This window comes from Microcaecilia unicolor, chromosome 9 (assembly GCF_901765095.1).
Source record: "Microcaecilia unicolor chromosome 9, aMicUni1.1, whole genome shotgun sequence".
In the NCBI taxonomy this organism is placed as follows: domain Eukaryota; kingdom Metazoa; phylum Chordata; class Amphibia; order Gymnophiona; family Siphonopidae; genus Microcaecilia; species Microcaecilia unicolor.
In genome coordinates this window covers 103,088,463-103,115,360 of record NC_044039.1, presented here as the reverse complement: position 1 = coordinate 103,115,360, position 26,898 = coordinate 103,088,463, and the positions used below count along the sequence as shown (strand labels likewise).

The following is a 26,898-nucleotide window of genomic DNA, read 5'->3' as shown; positions in this document are numbered from 1 at the left end:
AAGAATATGGGTATTTGCTGTCCAGCACCCTTCTGTTTGAGCAACAGTATCCTTTAATACCCACTTCTTTAAAGATGCAAGGACAGACTGGCAACATTTGTAGCACTGCAAAATAGAATTGCTTCCAGGCCTTTCCTTGTGCTTTAAGGGGGTGTATCTGATGAAATTATGCTGCTTAGGCTGAGCAGTGCTTGTGAAACAATGATGCCAGTGTGGAGAATGAGGTGCTGCTTTCACTATAGAACATATTCAAAGGAAACTCCCTCCTATTCACCTCTGCTGCTATATCTTTGAAAGAAGAACTCATATTCCCACTTCTTAAGAGATGTGTCTGTCTATATGTAGTGTATTTGGTATGAGTAAACTAGATGACTCTTGTGTTCAGTATTTTGTTTGGTTCTGGTGAAAGATGCTAGAGTTATCCAAATAATTCTTACTATGTTGAAATAATGGTATTCTTAAACATGAGACTAGAAGAAATGGTATGCAAAGGCCAAACTGGTTTTCACTGATAAGTATCACTGTATTTCTGAATGACAATTTATAATATATCTGTTTTGTTTTTTAGCTATGGATCTCATAAATAATTTACTGCAAGTGAAAATGAGAAAGCGTTATAGCGTGGATAAGACGCTAAGCCATCCATGGTTACAGGTAATGCTTCTTGAACATCCAAGAAATAGTGCATCTTTACGTGGAACTTTCCCACGCACTACACTCATTTTTAGAATGGCCATCAAAAATGGCTTTTTTCTATTTGTTAAATATATGGCTGTGCATTGTTAGCATCAGTGTGCGGCCACTGAGAAAAAATACTGCTGGCGCACTTACCACCAGTTATGTAGGAGGTACTTAAGGCTCCCTCATTCTGGACTCGCTAACCAATTAGCACGGTGGTGATGTCAGCACGCTAGCTGATTAGCTCATCCATGCCCTTTCTCCACCCCTGACACACACCCTCCAAAAATAAAATAAATAAATACTGCATGCTTAGCACATGCAGATGAGAAAACTAACATAGAACGCTTTAGCATGTTCCATGTTAGGCCATTTTTGCTGCATTAGGTACCTAATGCATCTTAATGATCTAACAGCAGTTTTGTTTTTCTTTATTTAAACTTGAACCTTATTAAGAATTTTTTATAACCATATATAACAAGCTGTTAGTAACCCCAACCCTCCCAACAAGAGCTTGCATTTACCGTGGTCCAAATTCAAAAGAAAATAACATAAGTAATGTCTACCATATCATTGCTACAATATAGCCTCCAATACAACCTATTAGTAAGAAGCCAGTAATGTATAATACACAATACAACACAAGTCCAACCACCAAAACATAGGTAGTCTAAATTACAAGGTGGAACTGGAATTTTACCAAGACACAAAGGAGCCTCATAGTTTATCAAATAAGCCTGCCATAACTGGGCCCTCAAGTCGGCTAACTGGGGCAGAACTTTGGTTGACCTGCAGCGAACAACCTCCCTTCGCATTACAGAGACAGATTAAGAACAACTTGAATTGTGGAGGGAACAAGGTGGGTGGCTGGAGATGTAATAATGAATATTTATGGTCCTCAGGTATATGAGCATTTATAATCTATGATAGAATTTGAGCACATTCAGACCGAAAGGAGTGATACTTATACACTCCCACCAGACATGAATAAAGGTGTCCTGCTTCCCACAACCTCTCCAACATAGTGGAGACGCTCTGGAAAAAAAGAGCAACTATCTAGTCGGGTATAAATACCAGTATTTCAACAATTTTATCCCATGTTCAATTAAATTGGAAGACGTGGAGGTGTATTTTCAAAGCACTTATACTTCCAAAGTTGCATAGTAACCTATGGAAGTTTGTAAGTCTAAGTGCTTTGAAAATGAGCCCCATAGAGATCTTAAATGTATTAGTATGAATAAACTGCCATTCTGAGTCAGATATTGTTGCACCCAGGTCTTCCTTCCACTTAATCGTGTAATTTAAACATTGTGTGCACCTTGTAAATAACATATAAATTTTTGAGATGAGCTTTTTCTCAGAGGCTCCCTGGAGTATTACTTCCTCTAGTGGGGTAAGCTTGCAATTGAGCTACCCCAGTAAAACAGAAGTATGTAATAAGTGGTGTATCTCTAAATTTACATAAAGTTCCAAAGCGGACAAACCTTATAAGTGCCTTAGTTGTTGAAAAGATTTCAAAGTTCCACCCGCAAATAAATACACAGTCAGCAGTACACCCCTCCTTTCCCAACCTCAAAAATTCTACTGTCCCTTTCAGGTGCAAAATAATAAGGAGCATAAGGAAGACAATGATGAAAGTCTTTTGTTGCCCACTACAACCTGCAGTACCTGGACCCAGATAGTATATAATTGTTTCGGCACCCGGTCAAAAGAAACTAGATAAAAGAAACCAGACAAAAAAGCTCCAAACAAAAAAAGTTCCCGACATAAAAGTCCCTGACAAAATAGACTCCTGAAAAAAGGGCCTGATGAGATAGATTTTTGAATGGTACGAATTTGAAGGGTACAAAGAAGTGGAGGAGCCATAAATTACTGAGAAAGTCCACGACTTGTCACTTGAAAGTCCTGGCACCTGCCTATGGCTTGACTTCACTATCCACACTTGGTATCTAGTGAGAATCATAAATCTGTTTTGTTGTGGGTTTTTTTTGTATAGGTTTTTTTTTGGAAGGGTTTTTTTTTGTCATGGTCTGTTTTGGTTTTAGTCTGTTTTGTTGGGTTTTTTTTTGTATGGTCTATTATGTCGGGGTGCCAATTGTTTCAGAAAAGGAGAAGCCTCCACCATTCTAAGGGAGGATCCTACAGGCCCCCAGGTTCAGTTAGACCATCTATATGGAGGTAACATGCTCCTCTCAATACAAACCCATACTTGCACCATCCAATAATACTTTCTTAGGAACATATGGGCGTCTCTAGCATTTAGCACGTGCTAATCATTAGCATACGCTAAAAACATTACCGCGGCTTAGTAAATGACCCCTTCAAATTTAAATACATTCGTCTGGAAACCGGATAGCTTGCCAAATTCTGGCAATTCTGTAAGAACTAGTAAAAAAGGCCCATTTTGGTGAGCAATGAAACAGGCGCTAGCAAGGTATTTGATTTCTGCAATGATTGTGTTGAAAGAGGTTTATTTTATAATTGTGTTGTGTTGGTAATGAATATTTGACATTTTTGTGTTATGTGCCATTTCATTTTTTATTTTTACTGGGGTTTTTGTGTGAGTGAGAGAGTGTGTCTGTGTGTTGATCAAGTTGTGAGCGTGGGTTTTCTCCGTGGTGTGTCAATCCTGTTATTTCAGTAGTGCTTTTCTTCTTAGGTTGAACATTTGTTGGTACAGTTGCTGTTTTCTGTGTCTTCTGTTTTTTGCTAGAAATGACATGGATAGTGTTAGTAGGACAACTTCTGAAGTGATGTGTTAATGGGTGGGTGTATGTAATTTTGGATGGGCTTTGGACCTTATCCTGTGGGTGGGTGGAAGGGGGGGGGTTGTTGCGTGTGTGAGAGGGGCATTGGCCATTTTTTATGTGTTTGTCTTATTGTTGAAGGGGTGATATAGTGAGAGAGAGAGAGAGAGTGATTTAGTGTGAATGTTGTGCATCAGCGTATGTGTGTTTTTTTAGTGGTGTTTTTGGTTGGAGGTTGTAGTTTGTATGTGTGAGAGAGAGTGTGTCTGTGTTTGTTTCAGTGTGTGTGTGTGTGTGAGAGAGAGAGAGAGAGAGGGTGGGGCGTTCAGTTTGTTTTCTGGGAAATGTGTTTGTGTCTGTTTGTCTCTGTCAATGACAGGGGGGGTGGTTCATGGGTTGGTGAAATGTGAGGGTGGTTAGGGGGGTCAGCATCTTGTGAGTGTTTGCGTGGGTTGTGTTTGTGTTCTTGCTTGTTTTTTTTTGTGTGTGTTGTGCTGGCAAAGTTGGAGGAAGTGTTTTTTTACTGAGAGGGTTTTGCAGGTGGGCTTGGAGTGTGTGTGATATAGTGAGAGAGAGAGAGAGTGAGTGAGTGAGTGTGAATGTTGTGCATCAGCATATGTGGGTTGGAGGTTGTAGTTTGTGTGGGTGTGTGAGTGAGAGTGTGTCTGTGTTTGTTTCAGTGTGTGTGTTGTGATATCCCCGTTCTCACTCAGGGTGACCTGGTTCTCAATATGCAAATCATATGCAGATTAGTGTGCTGTCCCTTCTCACTCAGGGTGACCTGGTTTCCACTCAGCAAATTAAGCAGGTCTCACCAACTGCATATTTCTCAGGCAACTCTTTATTCCAGCCCCTGGGCACACTTCTGCTAGCTTAACACTTTATGCTTTCATAGATCTTCACATTGAGCCTCCCCACACAGATACATGGGCTCAGTACTATACCAATACTTTGGGGACTCTCAACCCCAGGCTTTGCAGCCTGCTTCTCTCAGTACTTTAGACCTCCAGTCTCCCCTTCTTTGGACACACAGTCCCTCATTGAACACACAGTTCTAGACACACAGTCTTTTCTTCTTCGGACACACAGTCCCTCATTGAACACACAGTTCTAGACACACAGTCTTTTCTTCTTCGGACACACAGTCCTAGACACACAGTCTTTTCTTCTCCGGACACACAGTCCCTCCACTGAACACACAGTTCCTATAACTACGGAGGACACCCAGTCAAACACTAATGCTTTAGGGACTTCTTACCCCAGGACTTTCAGCCTGCTGATCTCCTTTGGACACCCAGTCCACCCCAAGTCCATAAGGTTAGCCAGTATCTTTAAGGGGCTCTCTCTTCTCCTCTGCTAGCTCACTTCCCTTCCTTTCACAACTCAGGTGGGGTATAAAGTGGTTAATTAGCTACCCAGGACCCAGCCCATAACCACCTGCACCTGTGGACCTCCCAGGGCTCTCCCCGGTCCTAGTGACCTCCAACTTCTCCTAGCGCCCTCTAGTGGCCTACACCCTATAGGACACCCTCTTACTTATCACAGTGTGCGTGTGTGTGATATAGAGTTGGGTAGTCAGTGTGTTTTTTTGGGAATGTGTTTGTTTCTGTGGTAGTGTGGGTGGTTGGAGGGGGGGTGGTCAGCGTTTTGTGAGGATTTGAGTGGGTTGTGTTTGTTGGGGGGGGGGGGTTCTGTTTTGCTTGGCAAAGTTTGAGGAAGTCTTTTCTAACTGAGAGGGTTTTGCAGGTGGGTTTCGATTTGAGTCTGCGTGTAGGCACGTGCGGGACCTGTGCTGTGTTAGAGAGGGAAGTTCTGAGTCTGGATGCTTTTGACTGCTGCAGCCATTCGCCGTATCAGCGTCGATGTAGGGATGGTGCCTGCAAGTTTTTTTTAGTGACGATGCGACGACCCTTTTGGGTGGGGGGGGGAAGGAGAGGGTGGTGTCGTGTACGTCCGGAGGTGTGCCGTGACGGGAAGGCGGAGGGTAGAAACGGATTGTTCTTCGATTCGAGAGGGAGTCTGTGGGGAAGGAGGGGGAGGTCTGAAGTCATGGAGGAGAGAGCGGTGTCCTAAGTCGGTTGAGGGAGACGTGGTCAACTGGCACCTCGGGAAGGGGCGAGTGACAGAGCACCGAGGGTGTGGGGGCTGTGTTCCAGTGTGTCAGCTTTTACCGGCAGTGCTCCTTTTTTTTCGCGTTGGCGGTTTCCTATTTTTTAATACTGGTCCGGCAGTGCTGTTCTCTTTTTTTGTTGTTGGCTTTTTTTTTTTGGTTTGGTGACGTCTCGTGCTGCTGTGCTGTGATTGGGCACAGTCTTTTGTGACTCGTCCGTAGTTGCGGTATGTCATCATGTCTGCTGATGCATAGTTTGAGCACGAATGCTTCAATTTGTCCACGCTGCCACTGGCCTGCCAGCTTCAGAACGTTGGAGGTGGGTTTTATTATATAGGATACTTGGAAGCAAGTGACACGAATTCCCTATTGTAAGGAGGATGTCATGCTGAAAAAGCAAAATTTTATATTCTCCCGCTTGGAGCCACTTATTGGCAAGGCGTACCTTTGCTGCTAAGGGCTCCACCAAAAGAGCAAAAAGGAATGACGAGAGTGGGCAACCCTGCCATGTGCCTCTTGACAGACTAAAACTGTTAGAGTACCCCCCATTAACTCACACTCTAGCTGTGGGGTATGAATATAAAGCTGAAATCCAGCTTTTGAAATTTGATCCAAAATCCAAACGAGGTGACAAAGCAGCAGATCAATAATAATAAATCCAGAGCTGTTCCACATATAAAAGTCCAAGTTTATTCACCACATAAAAAAATTAATACATAGATAAGTACATTTAGTATGTTTCCTGGTGCTTGATTCTCAATGTTTGTCCATGAGTGAGCATATACTGTTTATTTGTGATAGATGGAGTTTTTTTTGCCTGTGATAGTATTGATGACAACTTTACATTATTTGCAAGGTGGCTGTTACCTAACTTTGAGGCTTTTTTCTTCCACCTAATGGTGTATAACGGTGATTACTCCCCATGGGACATTGTGTAATCCTAATATTTATCTGTTTTGCTTATTGAATTGTTACTTTAACCCCATTCCTGTGATAGTGAGCAAACAAATACGGTGATTCGACCCTGCCAAAGGCCTTCTCAGCATCTAATGCAATAGCCACATAAGGAGTAGTCAAACATTGGACCTGCAATAAGATAGTAGTAAAAAGTCTGGTATTATTACCTGAATATTGACCAGACATAAAGCCAGTCAGATCTTGCTGAATAATTGCTGGTAAGGCTAGTTGGAGCCGCGAGGCTAAAAGCTTTGCATATAACTTAGCATCCACATTGATCAGTGAGAACAACCTGTAAAGCAGTGGCGTAGCCAGACAGCCAATTTTGGGTGGGCCTGAGCACAAAGTGGGTGGGCACAAAATTTTCTCTCTCCCCCAGCAGTTCCCAATTCAAAATATAAATACTTTAGCAGATGAGGATCCCTAATCTCTGTCAGCTGAAGGCCTCCAGTAAAGATGGCCAGAACTCCTCTCCACCAAGCCCAGTAGGCAGCAGCAACTCCTAGAGCCACTGATGCCAGCACCCCATACATGCTTAGTTGTCAGTGGCTCCAGGATGCTGCCCCCATCTGCCAAGCTCAGTAAGAAGGCATCTCTGGCCAGCTTCAGAAGAGACCCCAGCTAGTAGGGCTTGGGAATCCCCACTAGCTACAGCAAGGGTCAGGGCTGCCATTAGCCATGCTGGTGACCAGGGCAGAAAATAAAGCCCCTCCCCCAATTCCCTCTCCTCTCCAATCTCCTCATCTGCCGTTAAAGTCACACTGACAGACCCTCACAAATTACAGAACAAGGGATCACAAATTAGAAATAAAAATATATAGACAAAATTGAACTGGGAACCTCAGCATGTACTGCAACACCGGAGAAAAAAAAACAAAAAACAAAAGCGCATTTCCTTTTCTACTTAACACAATAAAAAGACATCCGCTATGCACATTTCCCAAAGTTAACATATTCCATTTAAAATATTCAAAGTAAAATGAATTTCCTACCTTTATTGTCTGGACATTTTATTTTTCCATCGTGTTGGTTCCAATTTCTCTTTCCCGCTTTCCTGTCTGTCTTCTACTAATTCTTCAAGCGGTTGTCCATTTGTCTTTTTTCTCCTGTTGCTTCATTTCCTCACTATACCTACCTCTGAAATATTGATCCTTCCATTTTAGCTCTTTCCTTTCTTTTTTTTTTCTTTTCTGCCTCTGTACACTCAAATTTCATCCTCTTTCTGAATCTTTTCCTTCTTTTTACTTTTCAGATATCTATCACATTTCCATCTCCTTTCACCCACTAGCTCTCCCATTCCCATCTCTCTCCTTCTCAGCCTTCCATTCCCTTCCATCTTCGATCTACACGCCATTACCATATTTCTACCCCCTGTGATCACTATTCTCTCATTTTTTTTCCTTGCCATCTCCACTCCCTGGGCCTCTCCCCCATGCTTTCCACCATTCCCAGTGTCTCCCTCCCTCCACCCTTCCAGCCCAGCATCTGTTCCCTTTTTCTACCCTCCTCACCCTCGTAGCCTGATATTTCCCTGTCCCTTTTACCTCCCACCACCAGCATCTTCCTGTCCCATCTATCTCCCCTCCCCCATTGTCCAGCATTTTTCCCTTTCTCTTCCCTACCATCCATTGTCTATCTTCTCTCCCTGGATCCATCTTCCCTCTTTCTCCCCTCCCCCGCTTGTGCATCTCTCCTTTCCTCTCCTCTTCTCCACCTTCATGTCCAACTTTTCTCCCTTTCCCTGCCTTGAGCCCCTGGTTTGACATCTCTCTCTACCCCCCCCCCCCCACCCACCAACCAACCACCATCTCTCCACCCTTCCTTTCCCTCACCTCATTGCCATGTTCAACATTTCCCCTGTCATCTCTCCCTTCCACTTCCATGTCCAATGTGTTTTTTTCTCTCGTGCCCTTTCCCTCCCGCTCCCCATCCCACCCATATCAAACAATTCTCCCTCGCTTTCCCCTTGCATCATCTCTACGTCCCTCCCCCTACCTAACTCTACCCTGTCTCACTCCCTCATCCCAACAATGCTTCTGTCTCTCCCCGACGACCCCCCCCCACACACACACACATATATACTTACAAACCAACCACCCGCCAGCCAGCATGTGCTGCAGCTACAGGTTTTTTCCCTCCCTTTCCCCAGCCACCACTGGCACACTGGCTCCAGGCCTTCTTTCCCCTCCTTCCACTTCTGGCAGCGTCGCAGTCTATCTCTTCAGTTGAGGAAAGCTGCACGGCTTCGGGTCTGTCCTGCCGCTGTGACTGCTTCCTGCTGGCCCGCCTCCAGAAAGAGTATCGGAGAAGGTGAGGCCGGCCGGAAGGAAGCAGTCGCAGGCAGCATACAGAAGACAGCCCTGGCAGCGCGCGGATCCGCTGCAGATAAGCAGCAGAAGAACAAAGATGACAAAGGAGCCGGAAGCAGCAGCGTAGCGGCAGGACGGACCCGTGCGGTGCCATGCAGCTTTGCTCAACTGAACAGTTAGACTGCAGCGCTGCCCGAAGGGGAGGGAGGGGAAAGAAGGCCGGCAGCGGATCAATTCTTTTGCCATCTCTCTGCACCGTTGCTGGGTGGGCCTGAGCCCAAAGTGGGTGGGCCCGAGCCCAAAGTGGGTGGGCCCAGGCCCACCCAGGCCCACCCGTGGCTACGCCCCTGCTGTAAAGTGAGAACAGACTGTAATTTTGTACATAATGAGGGTCCTTGTCCGACCTTAGATAGTATAGTTATCATGGCTTCCTTGAAGATTCCCTTGACTTTGCAGAGGCTACCAGGTAGGTGAAAAACTCTTGAGCCAAGAGACTAATTCCTTATGAAAAGAAAGATAGAAGATAGAATTCAACAGTTAGCCTGTCAGGCTCAGGAGCCTTGCATCTAGCTATGCTTTTCATTGTGGCTAGTACTTCATCCATCCAATCCTTCAACTGACAGCTTGGCATTGGCTGTGGGTGGAGGAATAGGGTGCACTAGAGATTCAAAGAGCCCAAGGAGGAATCAGAAGGAAAAACCTCAGAGAAGTGTAATTGTCTGTAAAAGTCCTGAATTAGGATAAGACGTCACCTAGTTTTTGCCAAGGATACTCTGCTTGCATTCTTAAGTATATAGATTCCAGGTCTTTTACATCTGCCCCTGAGATATTGAGCCAATAAATGACCGCATTTGGGGGGGGGGGGCTTTTACAGAGTGGCGGTAAGCCCTATATGAGCTTATAGTTCGCTCTTCCAGGACTACCATTGGCCCAACGCATGCGCCATTTCCAGGGGAAAAGGAAAACCTCCGGAAATGGCTTCCACAGCAGTAACCCGGCGGTAATTGAGCATTGCCTTGCACTGCTTGGTTACTGCCAGGTTAGCACGAGAGCTCTTATCTCTTACCACATGGCCATGTGCCGGGGGCTTGTTTACCCGATGTGGTAAAAAGGGCCCTGGGGCACGGGAAAAATGGCCCCCACCGCTAGCGCAGGGCTCTTTTTCCTGCAGCTTGGTAAAAGGACCCCTTGTTGTTTTCAGCATGATACTGAGCAGATCTCATAAATATAGACATGCCTGTCTGTCTACTCAAAGACATGTTGTAGTTGTATTTCAGCTTCAGCAATCTTGAGAGGAGGGTTATGTCAGTTGGATCCACCTGATGTTTCTATTCCATATCGTTAATGACCTGCTCCATTTGTGCAGACTCCATTTTTTAGTTTAGTTTCATTTTATTCATTTATATCCTGCATAAAACTATGCGAATTACAAAGCTACATACATAATCATAAAATCCCAAACCCACATTGAACAAAACAAACTACAACACATTTTCTTGTCTCCTTTGTACAATGGTTACTTTCAACCAGCTAAAAGTAACTTCACTGACTGGCTGGGGTGCCTCTAGGACCAGGTTTGGGAACCACTGACCTAAATTAAATCAGCTTCCCCAAACAGGATCACCCATCTTCTCATAGATCCGAGTCTTTTCATAGAAAAGCCAAATTGAGAAAGATCTTCTTCCTAATGTTATCTAGTCAATTTCAACCACAATAATAATCTCCTAATATCCTTCCTACCTATCCCAGTAGGTTATATAAATGCCAGATCTATTATAAACAAAACAGATATAATTAGAGGGCATATAGAGGATGAATACATTGAACTAGCCCTAATATCTGAAACCTGGTTACATGCCAAAGATGATCCCTTACTACTCGAAATCTGTCTTCCAGACTACAAGATTCTCCATCAAACAAAACCCAAGAAAAGAGGTAGTGGCAAAGCCATCATCTACAACTCCTTTTTTAAAATTGAGTTAATCTATTATATCCCTCCTAATCTAGAAATTATTGCATGCAAAATTACTGATGATTCTCTCCATGATTCAATTTGTCTTACCCTATTCTATCGCCTACCAGGTAGATAGTCATCCACTGAATCTGATTTCTCTGAATTCGTCTCTAATATATGTGTCAAACATGACAATATCTTACTAGTGGACGAAATAAATTTACACTTAGAAAACACGAATGATACTAACACCAATATTTTATGATTTCTTATCGTTTTGACAATTCACTTATTTTTATTCCACTTCCTCCCATTCTAGAGGATACCTGCTGGACTTATTGGCACACAGATTTAATGATTCAGACAACATCTTCTTATACAATGCCTCCTGATCACAAGTACCCTGGTCTGATCACAAAAAGGTAACATAACTGTTAAATGTAAACCACTTAGAACTTGTTGATATAGTAGGTTATAAATGCCAAATTAAATTAAATTCACTCTAAATTGGAAAGAAGCAACTAAAATCAAGCCAACACCAGCTGATTCCTCAACTTTTATATCTAGATAGAAGATTGATTCTGTAATGTGTGTGGTCCAGCATATAAAATTTCAGGATTTGCCCCAAACAGACACAATTGAATTCATGTCAAAATGGGATGAATTAAGCAAATCTGTTCTTGACATTTTGACTCCCTTAAAAACCAAGATTAGGTCCCCCCCCAAAAGGTCTCTCCTTGTTCAGTCAAGATACTCTTCTCTTGATTAGAGGGCAGTGCCGAAAACTAGAGAGGAGGTGGTCAAAAACAAAAACAGATGAAGTGCAACTTCTCTGGAAAACATCAATTAAAGTCTATAAATCAAAAATCAAAGAAGCCAAAACCCTGTTCTATACTAAATTGGTGATCATTTCATGAGCACCAAAAAACTTTTAAATCTAATTAGCGCCCTCTTAAATGCTAAGCATGTGTCCTTTATTTTTAAAAAAACCCAGCTCCTACAGCATTTCAATTAACCTCTTATTTCAAGCAGAAAATCCTCAACATAAGATCTGGTGTCAAGAAGCTTAATGATGTTTCTATATAATCCTCCCAAATGAATCAACTAATACTGGCAGAGGTTCTGCAGCTGACAGAGCTTGGTGTTCCCTCCTACCACCTTCCCTCGATACAGTTAGATCATTCCTAATGAAATATTCTTCCTCTCACTGTTCGTTGGATGCTTGTCAGAGCTACCTTCTAAAGGTTGTTTACACTGCATTTATTAGTCTCCTCAAAACAAACATTTCTTTCATGCTAAATCATGGCCTTTTCCCAAAGGCTCCGTATTATTAACCCCTATTCCAAAAAAGCATATCTGCCTCGATAAACAATGTCATTATTATAGACCTGTGGCTTCCATACCCTTATTAACCAAAGTCATGAAAGGTATAGTTGCAGCCCAATTTATGGATTATCTATCATCTTTCTCACTCTTACATAAATTCCAATCTAGATTCAGACCATAATATACTACTGAAATGGTCCTTTCCAGTTTTTTTTTTAATCCAATTTCAAGAAAGAAATTAGCTTAGGTAATAAGATCATATTGATGCAATTCAATATGTCAAGTTCTTTTGATGTAGTGGATCATGACATTAAATGTGCTTGATCACTTTGGCTTAAGTGGCAAGGTTCTTCAGTGGTTTCAAGGTTTCCTTAAGCTGAGATTGTATCAAGTAAAAATAGCAGGTTCTATTTCACCTCCCTGGTCCCCTGATTGTAGGGTTCCCCACTCTCCCCCATTCTGTTCAATGTTATGATGGCACCATTGGTAACAGGCTGGAAGCTGCTGGTTTTCAAACCTTCAAATATGCAGGTGATGTCACCATATACTTCCCTTTTAGAAAAGACATTTCTGAAATTTTTAATCTAATCAATTTAGGTCTTCGTCCTTATGGAATCCTGGGCATCTGAATTCAGGCTAAAACTCAATAGAGACAAAACTAAATTCCTAGTTATAACTAATCCGTATGATTCTAGTCTTGATAATAATTTCACTATTAATCAAACTTCCTATCCTATAGAATCCGCATTAAAGATTCTAGGCATTACCATTGATCATACTTACGTTTGATTGTCATGTATCAAACATCACTACCAAATCCTACCCAACCCTTTGAAAGCTAAAATATATTAGATCTTATTTTTCATATGGGACTCAGGCTTTTTGTTCAATCTCTAGTTCTATCACAAATGGATTACTGTAATGCTATCTATTCAGGATGCAAGGTCCTAAAAAGATGCCTGACTGCTCAAAATACAGCAGATCAATTTATTTTCAACGTTCCACACTTTGAACAAGTCACATCTCTGTTAACTAAACTGCATTGGCTTCTTATTAAAGCCAGGGTTTCATTTAAGCTTTGTACCATCATCTTTCAAATTTTACATGGATTGGCCCCAGATTGCATGAAACATCTATTAGAGCTCCCCCCATGAAATGCCTTCCATGGAGCTAAGGATTGCCTTAGACTCCGCCCACCAAACTTTAAAAATGTCTATAAATTAGTACTTTTTTGACTTTTAAAAAATCCAAAAGTCCTGTGTGACTCCCTCCTTTGGTATTATGAAAGTAATTTTTTCACAGGAGTCTCAGAAAATCACTTTGTACTGCTGTCAGGTCTAATTCTGAGTCAGCATTTTAAAAAATTCTGCATGGCATACCCCCCCCCCCCCCCCCCCAATACCTACTGTACCTAAATATATAAGCTATCTGCAAGCCTGAAAGCTGTTGAAGTGGTATACATTCAGATACAGTATACATTTTTCTGTTCCTGGAGGGCTCACAATTACAAAATAAAAAAGTTAAAGTGTGATTTGAATCTGAGTCCCTCGGTTTAAAGTCCACTGCACTAACCACTAAGCTGCCCCTCTGCTCTGCAGGGACATCTGTGTAGCCATTCGTCTAAGAATGCTGCCAGACGATGTCCTTTTCCCTGCTGTTATTCCGTTTATATGTTGGATGTTCCAATTTGTAAAATGGACGTTTGTGTGCTGAGGACGTCCAGCATAAACATGTATTTCCTGTTGGAAAATACATTTGAGATGGACATCTGTTTTGGATGTTATAAGCTGGATGTTTCTATTATGACTTGGATGTCCTTTCGAAAAATGCCCCTCCGTGTCTTTTTAGACATCCCTCACTCCATACCTTTTTGGATCCTGCCTTTTTAAGGTAAACACAACTCATATATCAAAAGTTTGAGAAACATACAGTCCAGGAAATTTCTGCATAACTAGCTTGGCTTCTCTAGATGAAGTTTTATAAGGGCAGTTTTTAAATGTCTTCGGCAGTAAATTGGAAAAAAAATATATATATATATGTACAGTACACTCCATTTAAGTGCACGTCGGATAAGCGCATGCTCTGTTTAACTGCATGCCGTACTTCGGTCCCGTTTTTGGTGCCATCAATTTCTATGGGGACAAACCGGGTTAGCGCACCACTGATAAGTGCAAGATTCACTTATATGCATGATTTAAGACCGCTCCTCTGCAGGAAAGACTCCGCATAAGCGCATGCATGGAATATGGAAGCCGATTGGCACGTGACAAAGGGGCGGAAAATTTGAAATCTCATTGGTTAACTGCCTCAGGCAGAAGCAGCGAAAGAATGTTGTTAGAGTGTACACTGGAGTCGTCGTCATCGTCGCACAACTGTAAGACTTTAACACTGGCTGAACGAATAGAAGTTCTTAATTTGAAAAGAAGCAAAGTCAAGCATCTATTGCTAAAGAATATGGTGTCAATCCCAGTCAAATTTCACGTATCTTGAAGCAGAAAGACCAGCTTCTGGAAGACAGGCAAAACAATACAAATCCACACCGGAAACGAAAACGGGCGGGAAAAGCTGAGAAGGTAGAAGATGCTCTTCTTCGGTGGCTTTCTCAAGTCAGGAGCAGACAGTTTCCTCTCAGTGGTCCACTGCTTATTGTAGAAAGCTAATCAGCTAGCTGAAAGACTTGGACTAACTGAATTCAAAGCCACTGTTGGATGGTTGGAAAGCTGGAAGGAGAGGAACAACATAAAATTCAAGAAACAGCATGGTGAGAAACAAGACGCTGATGACTTTGGTGCTGAAAATTGGGTTGTTTCAGTTCTTCCTAACATCTTGAACAAGTTTGCACCTCGTGACATTTTCAATGCTGACGAAAACGGTCTGTACTGGCGAGCGATTCCTGATGGAACACTTGCGTTCAAACAAGCCAAAACTACAGGAAGTAAAATGTCGAAGGACCGACTGACGATCCTCCTTTGCTGCAATATGGATGGGAGGGGAGAAGTTGGAACCACTCGTCATTGGAAAGAGAAAACAGCCCCGTTGCTTCAAGAATGTTAAGCGACTTCCTGTGTCATATGAGGCTAACGCAAATTCATGGATGACGGATGAAATTTGGAAGCAGTGGCTAAAGAATTTAGACACTAGAATTCGGGCACAAAAGCATCAGATTTTGTTGCTTTGTGATAATTGTGCTGCACACAGTGATGATGTCAGGCTGTCTAACGTCAAGGTGGTCTTCCTGCCACCAAACAGTACCTCTCTGATCCAACCTATGGATCAGGGCATAATTGCCAATTTTAAACAAAATTATCGGGCTCTTGTGCTATGTCGTCTGATGAGCGTTATGGATGACCAGACTGGCAAGGATAAATGTGCTGTTGAACTGGCTCGTACTCTATCACTGTTGGATTCCCTACATATGCAGAAAGAAGCCTGGAATCATGTTACACAGGCAACCATTGTGAACTGCTACAAGCGGGCAAGCTTTGTTAGGGATGTGGAGAGCGACGAAACAGATGCAGCTGTTGCAAACGAATCAGATGAACAGGCTATTGACATCCCAGCCGGTGTTACTGAAGAGGAGTTTCATCACTACCTAGCTGTTGATTACGATCTACAAACAGCTGACGACAGTACTGATGTCGAGATATGCGCCTACACGCAGGCAACGGCTGATGATGAAACAGATGATGAAATGAGCAGCGAGGCACATGCTGACGAAATTCAACAACCTCCTGTCACTTTTGCAAGAGCGTTGAAGAGTCTCAACACCGTGCGAGCCTAACTGTTGGCCACTGGATGTCAGTGCTATGACGTAGTCTATGGAACTCACAGACACAAGAGTGTACAGAGGACTATGACTGATTAATTCAAGTAAGCCTTACGTCAGTTAACGGAGACTGTATACTGTACATATAATAAACAGTACTGTACATATGTTTATCAGATGTCAAGCTTCTTTTTTGGGTCACAACGGTTAAGTGCATGCTCCGGGTAACTGCATGTATTTCTTGGTCCCGGACCCTTGCACTTAGGCGGATTGCACTGTATATATATATTTTTTATTATTATTTTTTTTTAATCCATGTTAATCAGCTGTCTGAAAATAGCCCACCCTATATACAAGTAAAAATGGCGGAAGCATTTTCAGGGTTGGGGTGGAAACTATACAAACATACATATTTTGATATTTTCAAATATATGTACATTAGTAGAAAAATATCTGCACAAAATTTTGCTTAGGCAATTTCTCATGGAAAAATGGATATTTTTTTCTTGCTTTGAAAATCTGTGCAAAGTTTGTTTGTAAAAGGTACCTATGTACTTTGCAGCTCTGTATGTTGTTTGAAAATTGCCTGTTTCCATAAAATTAACAATGGGTTCTAGGAGACCCTTCTAACAAATCACAATTACTTCCTTCTCAGCTATACAAATAAATGTAAGTCAGTTGTGTCTGAACAGAATACAGAATATGGTCTATCTTTGGCCTTTAGTTTGCACTCGTCTTAAACGGGGAATCACTGTATTTTCCAGGAGCATAGAAACTCATAAATTTTAATAAACCAATGCTCCTAATGCTTTGTTTCCCCAAAGAAGTATACCTTTATTTCAATAATTTCCATACATTACAGACCCCAGAACTCAATCTCTCAAACCTTTCACTGCGCCATTCAGCCCACACATCACTTCCAGTTAAACGAGGTACACCCCAGCTTTTAAACATACAATACACACCCCAATTATATGTCTTATAGTCCCAACAGTCCAGAAATATCCGAGAGCTAAACTCCCCGATACATTGTCCGTGTATGCATTTGTTCAAAGTTCTTCCTGCAACAGCAGTATATACTTTGTAAAAGATAATCCTTTCGCCAGGTGTCCTTTTTAGCATATAATCCTTCAACGGCTCAATGGGTTAGCTGACTTAAAGAGAGCTTCCGTTGGCCTGCAGCAACCTGCATTAAAATTCCTCTCCAGCCATAAGCGAGACCGCATTTCGTTTTCCACCTTCCTCAGGAGGACAAACTTCCACAACCTTAGGGAATGTTTATCCAAGGCGTCCCACCTCACTGAATAATACAGCTGAATGAATTGCATGCCAGTTTAATATTGCAAGCCAGTTTAATATTTTTAATTTGTTTTTAGACATCTGTACCCAGTGCACTTTTTCTTTGTTCAGGACTACCAGTCATGGCTAGACCTCCGAGAACTTGAACATAAACTTGGAGAACGGTACATCACACATGAGAGTGATGATTCTCGATGGGAGCAGTATGCAGGGGACAACAGTTTGCAGTACCCATTACACCTTATTGATTCACATCTGAAGTACCAGGAAACCACCAGCAAGCCTAAGGATGCAGAGATCACAGCCCTTACTGAGCGCATCAGCATTCTCTAAACCATGTTCCCCTTGCAATGAAAGACTAACGAATGTATGTGAAAATGTGCATGGGATTCATACCAGACTCATCGGAGTTCTAATGCAGCAAAGGTCACATGCCAGTCACATGAAACAGGCGTTCTCCCGATCTGCCACGTATGCCTGTAGATCTGCTTGCAAATTGGCCATGTGAGGTTGGCCATGTGAGAGCTGAAACCCATCACAGAACTATAACCTCAGCAGCTGAGAATAAACAAGTCTGAATAGGTATCCACCTGTCCCAGTGTTTTATAGTGTGGCTTCTAGGCGAGAACGTTCAGAATTTTAAAAGAAATTTTATATATCTATATGTATATCAAATACACACTCTGCACAGCAATGGCTTCATGGCTGTTTCAGATACCTGACCCATAAAAACTGCAATGTGCTGAACAGCACTATTTTGTTCTGAAATTGTCATTTTCTGGGTTGTAGAAGGCTTCACTACCCTAAAAACCATGAATAAGCATTACAAAGCACTACCTCTCAGATGTTAATGCTAAAAGCACTGCAGAACATTTTCATATAAGTTGTAGGGACTGTTTTCTGCACATATGCAGAATGTTCCTGGGATTTCTGTATATTGCACCTGGGATTGTTTCCTTCACTGCTGACCTTGTTGCCAGTTGTATAGTTGAGCTTTTGGGACACTAGACAGATTGCAGTTTGTTTCATTATGCAAAGGTGCATGAAATGTTATCAAAAATGTGGAAAAGTTGAGAAATTGAAAACACTTATAATTTTATTGAATCTATGATCTTCATATGACTTTGCCTTAAATGCTTCTTTATACTAATATATTTCAGAATACTTGCCTGATGAGTCAATTCTGAAATTAAATTAAAATGTTAAAACGTAGCATATTTATTCACTCAGGGGGTCTTTTACAAAGGCGCGCTAGCATTTTTAGTGTGCGCTGATTAGTGCGCGCTAAACGCTAGAGATGCCCATAGGAATATATGGGCATCGCTAGCATTTAGTGCACACTTATTTTTAGCATGTGCTAAAAACAGTAGCACACCTTTGTAAAAGGCCCACTCAGTACCCACTCCAAAAAATTAAATAAATATTTAGGTTAAAGGCTTTGATATATGTGAACATTGTGACCAGCACAGTGGAGTAGGAGCTCAGAAAAGAGGAAGTATAAAGATAAGCCCCTCAGAAAATTCAATGAACCCCTAGATCCTAGTAGAAAGCATAAAAAGAAATACAAAAATATAGGCTTACCTGGAATGTCTAAAGTCCAGTCCAGAGAACAGCATTTCTCTGAATGTAAGTTTCTTCAGGGATGGGTACGACAGTTTAGGAAAGGTTAGAGCAGAAAATGCTCTGGAAAGAGGACAGTCTTCTGGGAGCTGTAGTGCTGGACTCAGCTATCTGGCAGATGAAGGGATGACTTATTGGTTGCCTCAGCAACACAGGAAAGGGGTATGTGGCTGAAAACACTTTTACAAAGGCCAGTATATCAGAGGCGGCAAATAAAACAGCAAGTAGCACTGTACACTTCCTTAATAGAGAGAAGCAGATGCTACCTTGAACCAGGAGCACCTCTGTAGGGAAAGGGGGAGGAAAGAAATGGGCAGATGACTAAGGGGCCGATGCACAAAGCTCACCGTTAAATCCAGCAACCACGGGTCTGCTTACCAAGTTGCAAACAGTGACTGATGCACAAAGGAGATGGCATGCAAATGAGCTGCTCAGAAATTGAACGGCGACCTTTGTGCCTTGGCCACTGGAAACGCCTAGCACATGCGCAGAACAGGATCATGAGCCAGGGCAAGGGGAGGGGGAGAGCTCCTGCACTCACGAACAGTTCACCTTTATCTTCGGGACAACAGTGATGTGCCTGCCTGTGGTGGTAGGGAGACCAGTGTCTCGAATTCGGTGCTAGTAATTTTAATTAAACTTTGCATTAATCAGCAGTGCACCAGAGAAGGGGAGGGCTCATTGCACCAGGCCAGGGGTCTGTTCCAGAGGCAGAAAGAGGCTGAAGGGAGAGAAGGGAACTGGACGATTCAGCTCCGGAGTTGCCGGTGTGGATGAGGAAGGCTCCTCTCCAACAGCTCCTGATCTGCTGTAAAATCTAGCTTGTTAAAGGCAGTTGCTCCTTTCTGTGCATCACACGGAATGATAATTATAATACTAATGAGCTCATTGTAATATATTTGCATTGGATTCTTGGTAGATGCTACAGCAAACAATTAGAGCCACGCAAAATGCCTTTGTGCATTACACGCTACATAACGTTTGCTTTAGACCTGGTAGAGCTTCGATTAAACCCAACCTTTTATTTGAAGGTTGAATTGGAAATACCTATTAAAGGTACTGTTGGAAGCAAGAAGGATAAATGGCAGACACTGCTGTATGGGAAATAGGGGGGAAGACCCTCATGATATTACTTATGTGTTTTATGTTGCAACAAAAGTGAAATAAATGTGTAGTAGGGTTGGAAATCCAGGGTGTGGTTTTGTCCAGGAGTAACCTGTTCTTTGCACACATGGGAGAAAGCATGCCTATACTGAATTGTCTAAGGGGAATTAAGGAAGTGCCCAGAAAAGATGTGTAATATATCCTTGGAATTAATCATGGGCATAGCCAGACACTCAAATTTGGGCAGGCATGAGCCCAAAGTGGATGGGAACAACAAATCCCCTCCCCCAGGCTATTAGGTGGTCTCTTAACTGTACAACCCTCCCCTCCCTCCCCCCACCCACCGGTAGCTTTTAAATCTTTCAGTTCTTTGCTAGCAGCAAGCAGCGACTCATACCTGTGCTTGTGTTGGTCCCAAGCCTTCCCTCTGTTGTAACTTTCTGGTCCAGCAATCAGGAAGTTATGTCTGAGGGAAGGCTTAGGACCAGAGCGATTAGTGAGAATGTAGCATAATCTGAGTTATTGATTTTACTGGATCAGATGCAAATGTATACTTATTGGGACAGAATCAGATAAACAGGTCTGGCTTTTATTTCACATTCCCCTTCCCCCTGTCTGACAAACTAGCTGGGTGTATACCTAAACCCATTAACACATCTCCAAAGAATCAATCACAGAGACTACACCTAACAAAAGACTCAGAATGAAAAGCACATCTAGCTATCTGACAAAAGAAGCACCCTCAGACAGACTCTTGTAATCCTGTCAGATGCCTTATGGATGTGTATCTGCCACAGATGTTCAGACAGGAAGTCTTATGATGTCATTAAACATGGGACCAGTTACCATGCTCCATCTCAAGACTAGATGAAACCAGGTTTCAGCTATCCCTGAGTTTCCATCAAGCACACCCCACCTGACCTCAGCCTATATAAAAAGCCAGTTACTAAAAATAGAGCAACTAAAAATAGATGGGAACCAGGTACTAGAAAAGGAGCTGGAATTGCTGCTGGGGCACTCTTCCTCTGGACACTGGGCTCAACGGATTCCTGACCGGTCGCTCTCTTCGCTCTGCCTGCTGCTGGAGAATACACACATCCTGACAAGACTCCTCTCCAGTCTCCAGCAACCAACTTTGCAGAAAAAGACTTCTGTTCCAGCAAGGATCTTCATCACTCCAACCAGCTAACAGCAGAGGCTATCAAAGTGAGTTACTATATCCAGCATAATTTATAATTCAGACTTGATATCTTGAAGCACATTTTCCGCTTGCGATAAGATTCTTAAAACCTACCTCTCGCTTGTAACATTATTACATTACCTGTATTGTAAATAAACCTTTTTAAAGTAAAATATATTATGTTCTGAAAGCACATGTTCTTAAACCTTACAGTGCAGGTTAATGTAATTCAGCAAATATAATATTTAATTCCCCCTTTTTCTTACATATGCTTATCTTATTACCTTATAGGTAATTTGTGGAGAATAGAATCAAAATAATATATATATTATCCTTACAAGTATAAGTCACTGCTTGCTGCTGATGAAGACCTGAAAGATTTAAAAGGTACCAGGGGCTTGAGATAGTGCAGTTAAGAGACCCCCTGATAGCCTGGAGAGGGAGAGATGCTAGGAATCTGCATCTGGTGGGGCTTGAAGATCTCCACCAGCCACATGGCCTGAATTCAAAGTGGGTGAGCCTGTGCCCACATGGGCCAACCTGTGGTTATGCCATTGGAATTAATAAGAAAAGATATATGAGAAATGTGTTAACACTTTCTTCGCTGTTAAAAGGAAAACCACATGGGATATGTGTAAATGTTTCTTGAGGTGGGCAGCCTGAATAAAAAGTCTGTTCCTTACACATATGTAGTCTCAAGTATGAAGTCGGAGAGTGCTGTAAGGTAGCTGCTCAGTTAAAGGGGCAGGACAGGCAGTCTCTTAGGAGAGACTACTGAGAGAGACTACTGATACTGAGATACCAGGAGGCTACTGTTCTGGAATAGCAATAAGGCTGAGGTAAAGGGGCTAAGAGGTGTCTCCAGGGTAATTAATCTCACTGAAACAGAAAGAGGGAAGTGGCCCAGTCATTTTAGAATGCTTAAAGGGTCAACACTGTGCACATTACTACAGAGGTGGCACACAAGACTACAGTATCAATGTATTAGAGAATTCAAATAATTACATACTCCTTTTTTCTAAAAAAAAGATTTAAAACATAATCTAAGTCCCAGGACAGGCAAGGTAAGTGAGATACCCAGTCACATTATGAACGGAGGAGGGAGTGAACTGAATTGTTTGATTAGTCTCTAGGACTCTGTAATACCTGGACCTAATGGGTCCAGTTTGTAGGACACTCCAAACACTAGATAATCTGGAAACCAGGGATATTGGATTAGGTTTGAGGGATAATCTGGAAGCCAATGTATTATACTACTACAATTACTACTTTTAATTTATGTGGTGCTATTAGGCATATAGAGAGAGTACATAAGAATAGACATACACGGTCAGACCAATGGTCCATCTAGCCCAGTGGCCAATCCAGGTTACAAGTACCTGGCAGAAACCCAAATAGTAGTAAACTTCTATGCTACCAATCTCAGGGCAAGCAGCAGCTTCCCCATGTCTCTCTCGATAGCAGAGTATGGACTTTTCCTCCAGGAACTTGTCCATAACTTTTTAAAACCCAAATACGCTAACCGCTGTTACCACATCCTCCGGCAAAGAGTTTCAGAGCTTAATTATTCGTTGAGTGAAAAAATATTTCCTCCTATTTGTTTTAAAATTGTTTCCATGTAACTTAATTGAATGTCTCCTAGTCTTTGTACTTTTTGGAAGAGTAAAAAATCAATTCACTTCTACTCATTCTACACCACTCAGGATTTTGTAGACCTCAATCATATCTCCCCTTAAAAGAGAGAGTAACCATTCCCAAAGGTAAAGAGACAAAGATTTCCATACCTCTATTCATGCACATCTGTTTCCAAACCTGCTACTGGCACATCTAATTGTCAGAAAGGCACGCTGTGCGAGTACCTGTCCAATGACTGAAGTTAAAGGAGGTTATAGTGAGTATTGTATTGTCCAGGAAATCTTCACACATATGCTCTGATGCAGAAGCGTAGCCAAGTTGAGGGCATGGGGGAGTGAAGAGTGGACTGCCAACCGCACCAGCACTTAATTTAAACGTGACAGATCACTTAAAAAATAGGTGTTGGCGGAAATCCGTTTGGGGGAGCGGCCGGTCCCCTGGCCACCCACCTAGCTACGTCTCTGCTCTGATGGTAAATCACTTACAAGACAATACTGCTGCTGTAAGAATTGATCTTGCAACTTCCATATCTATGAGTTGGCTCGTTAACTGTATGCTTAACCCTTGAGGCTATTCCTCAATGTATGGTTGTTAGCCAATAGAGTTTTGTGTGAATGTGAAAAATATACTGCAGAAAGCAAATGTTGATGCTGCTAGCTTTAAAACAAATCCATTTTGGTGTTCTAGTGTAGTGGCTGCTTCCAATATTGAGTCTCGCCCGAGGTGGGTATAATCAATTTGTTGTGTCTATGGTCAAATTTGTGCTTCTCCTCTCTTAACTTTAACTCATGGCACACAAACTATATGAATTTCACTCTAGTGAGCTTATAGTTTTACAGGTGGAATGTTAATAATAGGCACAATAAGGAAGGAAGCAAAAAGAACACTGAAGGCATTGACTTTAAAATAAAAACTCTCTTTAAAGGGCACTCCAGTAAAAGTTAAGTTGTTCATAAAATCAGTGTAAAATGGTTGCAACAATTATCATAATACTTCATAGAAAATGTACTAGTTTCTTTCTTTTTTTTTGTTCTAATTTAATTGAAATATACTACAAATTACAAGGAATACATGCCCGAATTCAGGAAACAAAAACATTACAACATAAACTACCAAGAAAAGTCAAAACAAAGAAATTATATTTATTTATTTATTTATTGGGATTTATTAACTGCCTTTATGAAACCTAGATCCACGACCTTAAAGACCCCATAATCTTAGATCTATGCCCACCAGGATACAAAATTACCCATTGGACAAGAAACGGAAAAAGAGGAGGTGGAATAGCCATAATATATAAATCCGAATTCACCATCACAACCACAGCTGAATCCATTATACCACAACTTGAAATCGCTTCGGTAAGAATCAATCATCCAAACCTGCAGGAATACCTTAACGTAATCCTACTCTATAGACCTCCAGGCAACTGGCAAGACTCCCAAACACACTTCATGGACTTCATTTCAAACACTTGTGTCTCCACCTCAAACCTTATCATAATAGGAGATATCAACCTGCACCTTGAAGATCCTGCCTTAACAAGCACCCAAGAATGCAAAGAGTTCCTACAACTATGAGATCTTCACATACCAGATACACAACCAACTCACAACAAAGGACACACACTAGACATTATCACACAGAAATTCGATCCAGATTCAAACCTTACACTAACAGACCACTATAAAGCACATATCTCCCTTCAATGGCGAACGAAAAACACAATTATTAAACAAGAACGAAAAACCTACACCACGAGAGGAAAAATAGACCCAGTAATATTCTGGCAATAGATCTACCACAACGGATGGACAACAAAGGCAGACACAAACCAATTCCTCCTAGAATGGGACAATAGATGTTGATCAATATTAGACAACATTGCCCCAATTCAAACCAGAACCTCACACAGGAAGAAATCAACACCATGGTTCAATGAAGAACTGAAAAAACTCAAAACACAAGTTAGAAGGTTAGAACGTGCGTGGAACAAAAAGAAAGATGACCCCACACTTAACGCCTGGAAACAACTACAAAGAAAATATAAATACACCATAAGACAAACTAAAAGATTATTTTATAAAACTGAAATCGGACCAAGCTACAAAGACACACATAAACTCTTCCAACTCGTGAACAAACTACCAGATACCACACCACTCACAACCAATAGCAGAGATACACCAGGAGCAGACAATCTTGCAAGATACTTCAATGAGAAAATCATACAACTGTGACTAAAAATGCCGTTCAGTACCACCAATTACGCCAAACTCCTTGACTGTCTAGACCCAGACCCTGGAGTATACCCAGCAGACAGAACCTGGACCAACTTTGAGATAGTATCGGAGGATCTTATCTCTCATACGCTCAAAAGATTCGCGAAATCTCATTGCAAACTAGACATATGCCCAAAGAACCTTATGATATCTGCCCCCCCCCAACAATTTATAATAGACCTCACGAATCATGTGAACTATATGTTACAAATTGGACTCTTCCCGAAAGAGAAAGAAAACATTCTACTTACCCCAATACCCAAAGACGCAAAGAAGAGTGCCAGTGAACTGACCAACTACAGGCCAGTAGCATCCATCCCCTTAATAACCAAACTAACGGAAGGGATGGTAACCAAACAACTCACAAACCATTTAGACAAATTCTCAATACTACACGACTCCCAGTCAGGATTCCGATCTAATCACAGTACGGAAACGGTACTAGTTACTCTCATGAATAAATTTAAACAAACGATTGCAACTGGCAAGAACATACTACTTCTACAATTTGATATGTCTAGCGCCTTCGACATGGTTGACCATGGAATACTACTACACATCCTCGAGTACTTCGGAATTGAAGGCAACATTCTCAATTGGTTCAAGGGGTTCCTAACCACACGATCATACCAAATGACAGCTAATTCGACTACATCAGCTACATGGATACCTGAATGCGGAGTTCCACAGGGATCCCCCCTCTCACCGATCTTATTCAACTTAATGATGATACCATTGGCGAAACTACTATCAAACCAAAACCTTAACCCATACATATACGCAGATGTCGTAACGATCTACATCCCATTTAAACAAGATTTAAAGGAAATTTTCAATGATATCAACCAAAGTCTACATATCATGCACACATGGGCGGACGCTTTTCAGCTGAAACTCAATGCAGAAAAAACCCAATGCCTAATACTCACCTCACAACATAACATGAACAAATTCAACACCATTAACACAGCAAAATTGAATCTTCCAATTTAGGACACCCTAAAAATTCTTGGAGTTACCATTGACCGACACCTAACACTTGAGAGTCACGTGAAAAACACAACCAAAAAGATGTTCCATTCAATGTGGGAATTAAAAAGAGTAAAACCTTTCTTCCCAAGGGCCATCTTCCACAACCTGGTACAATCAATGGTATTCAGCCATCTAGATTACTGCAATGCACTCTACGCTGGCTGTAAAGAGCAAATAATCAAGAAACGTCAAACAGCTCAGAACACTGTAGCTAGAATCATATTCAGTAAAACAAAATATGAAAGTGCTAAACCTCTGCGAGAAAAGCTACACTGGCTCCCACTCAACGGATCACATTCAAAATATGTGCCCTAGTTCACAAAATCATCCACGGAGATGCCCCAGCATACATGTCAGACCTGATAGACCTACCACCCAGGAATGCTAAAACGTCATCCCGCACATTCCTTAATCTTCACTTCCCCAACTGTAAAGGTCTAAAATACAAACTAACGCATGCGTCAACCTTCTCCTACCTGAGCACACAATTCTGGAACGCACTGCCGTGCAACTTAAAAACGATCTATGAACTAACTAACTTCCGCAAACTACTGAAGACACATCTCTTCAACAAGGCACACCACAAAGATCAACAAATATGAACTCCTAAACGTATATCCAGAATTGCCTTACAACATTTGCTTGTTAAACTACCATCATGTTTTTAGTTATCATGTTACTCTAGACCCTTCTATAATACTAAATGTATATTTTCTTTCATCCTTCCACTATTCATGATGTATTGTAAGCCACATTGTGCCTGCAAAGAGGTGGGAAAATGTGGGATACAAATGCAATAAATAAAGAGATTCACCAAAGGCAGTGTACAGCTGGTACAGTTTAACATAAAACTTACAATTTTGTTAACAGTTGTTAAATTGCAAGAGGATCATGAAAAA

General features: G+C 41.8%; 1 protein-coding gene across 1 annotated transcript in view; it reads left to right on the top strand.

Annotated features, from left to right (window-relative positions):
• Window positions 1-18,388, top strand: part of PRKD1 (protein kinase D1) — a 290,788-nt gene extending 272,400 nt beyond the window's left edge. Inside the window, exons 17-18 of the mRNA XM_030215182.1 lie at window positions 569-654; window positions 17,258-18,388. Coding sequence (XP_030071042.1) covers window positions 569-654; window positions 17,258-17,479 — 308 coding nt within the window. The 3' untranslated portion in view covers window positions 17,480-18,388. The remainder of the gene's footprint in view (window positions 1-568; window positions 655-17,257) is intronic.
• The last annotated feature ends 8,510 nt before the right edge of the window (window positions 18,389-26,898 follow it).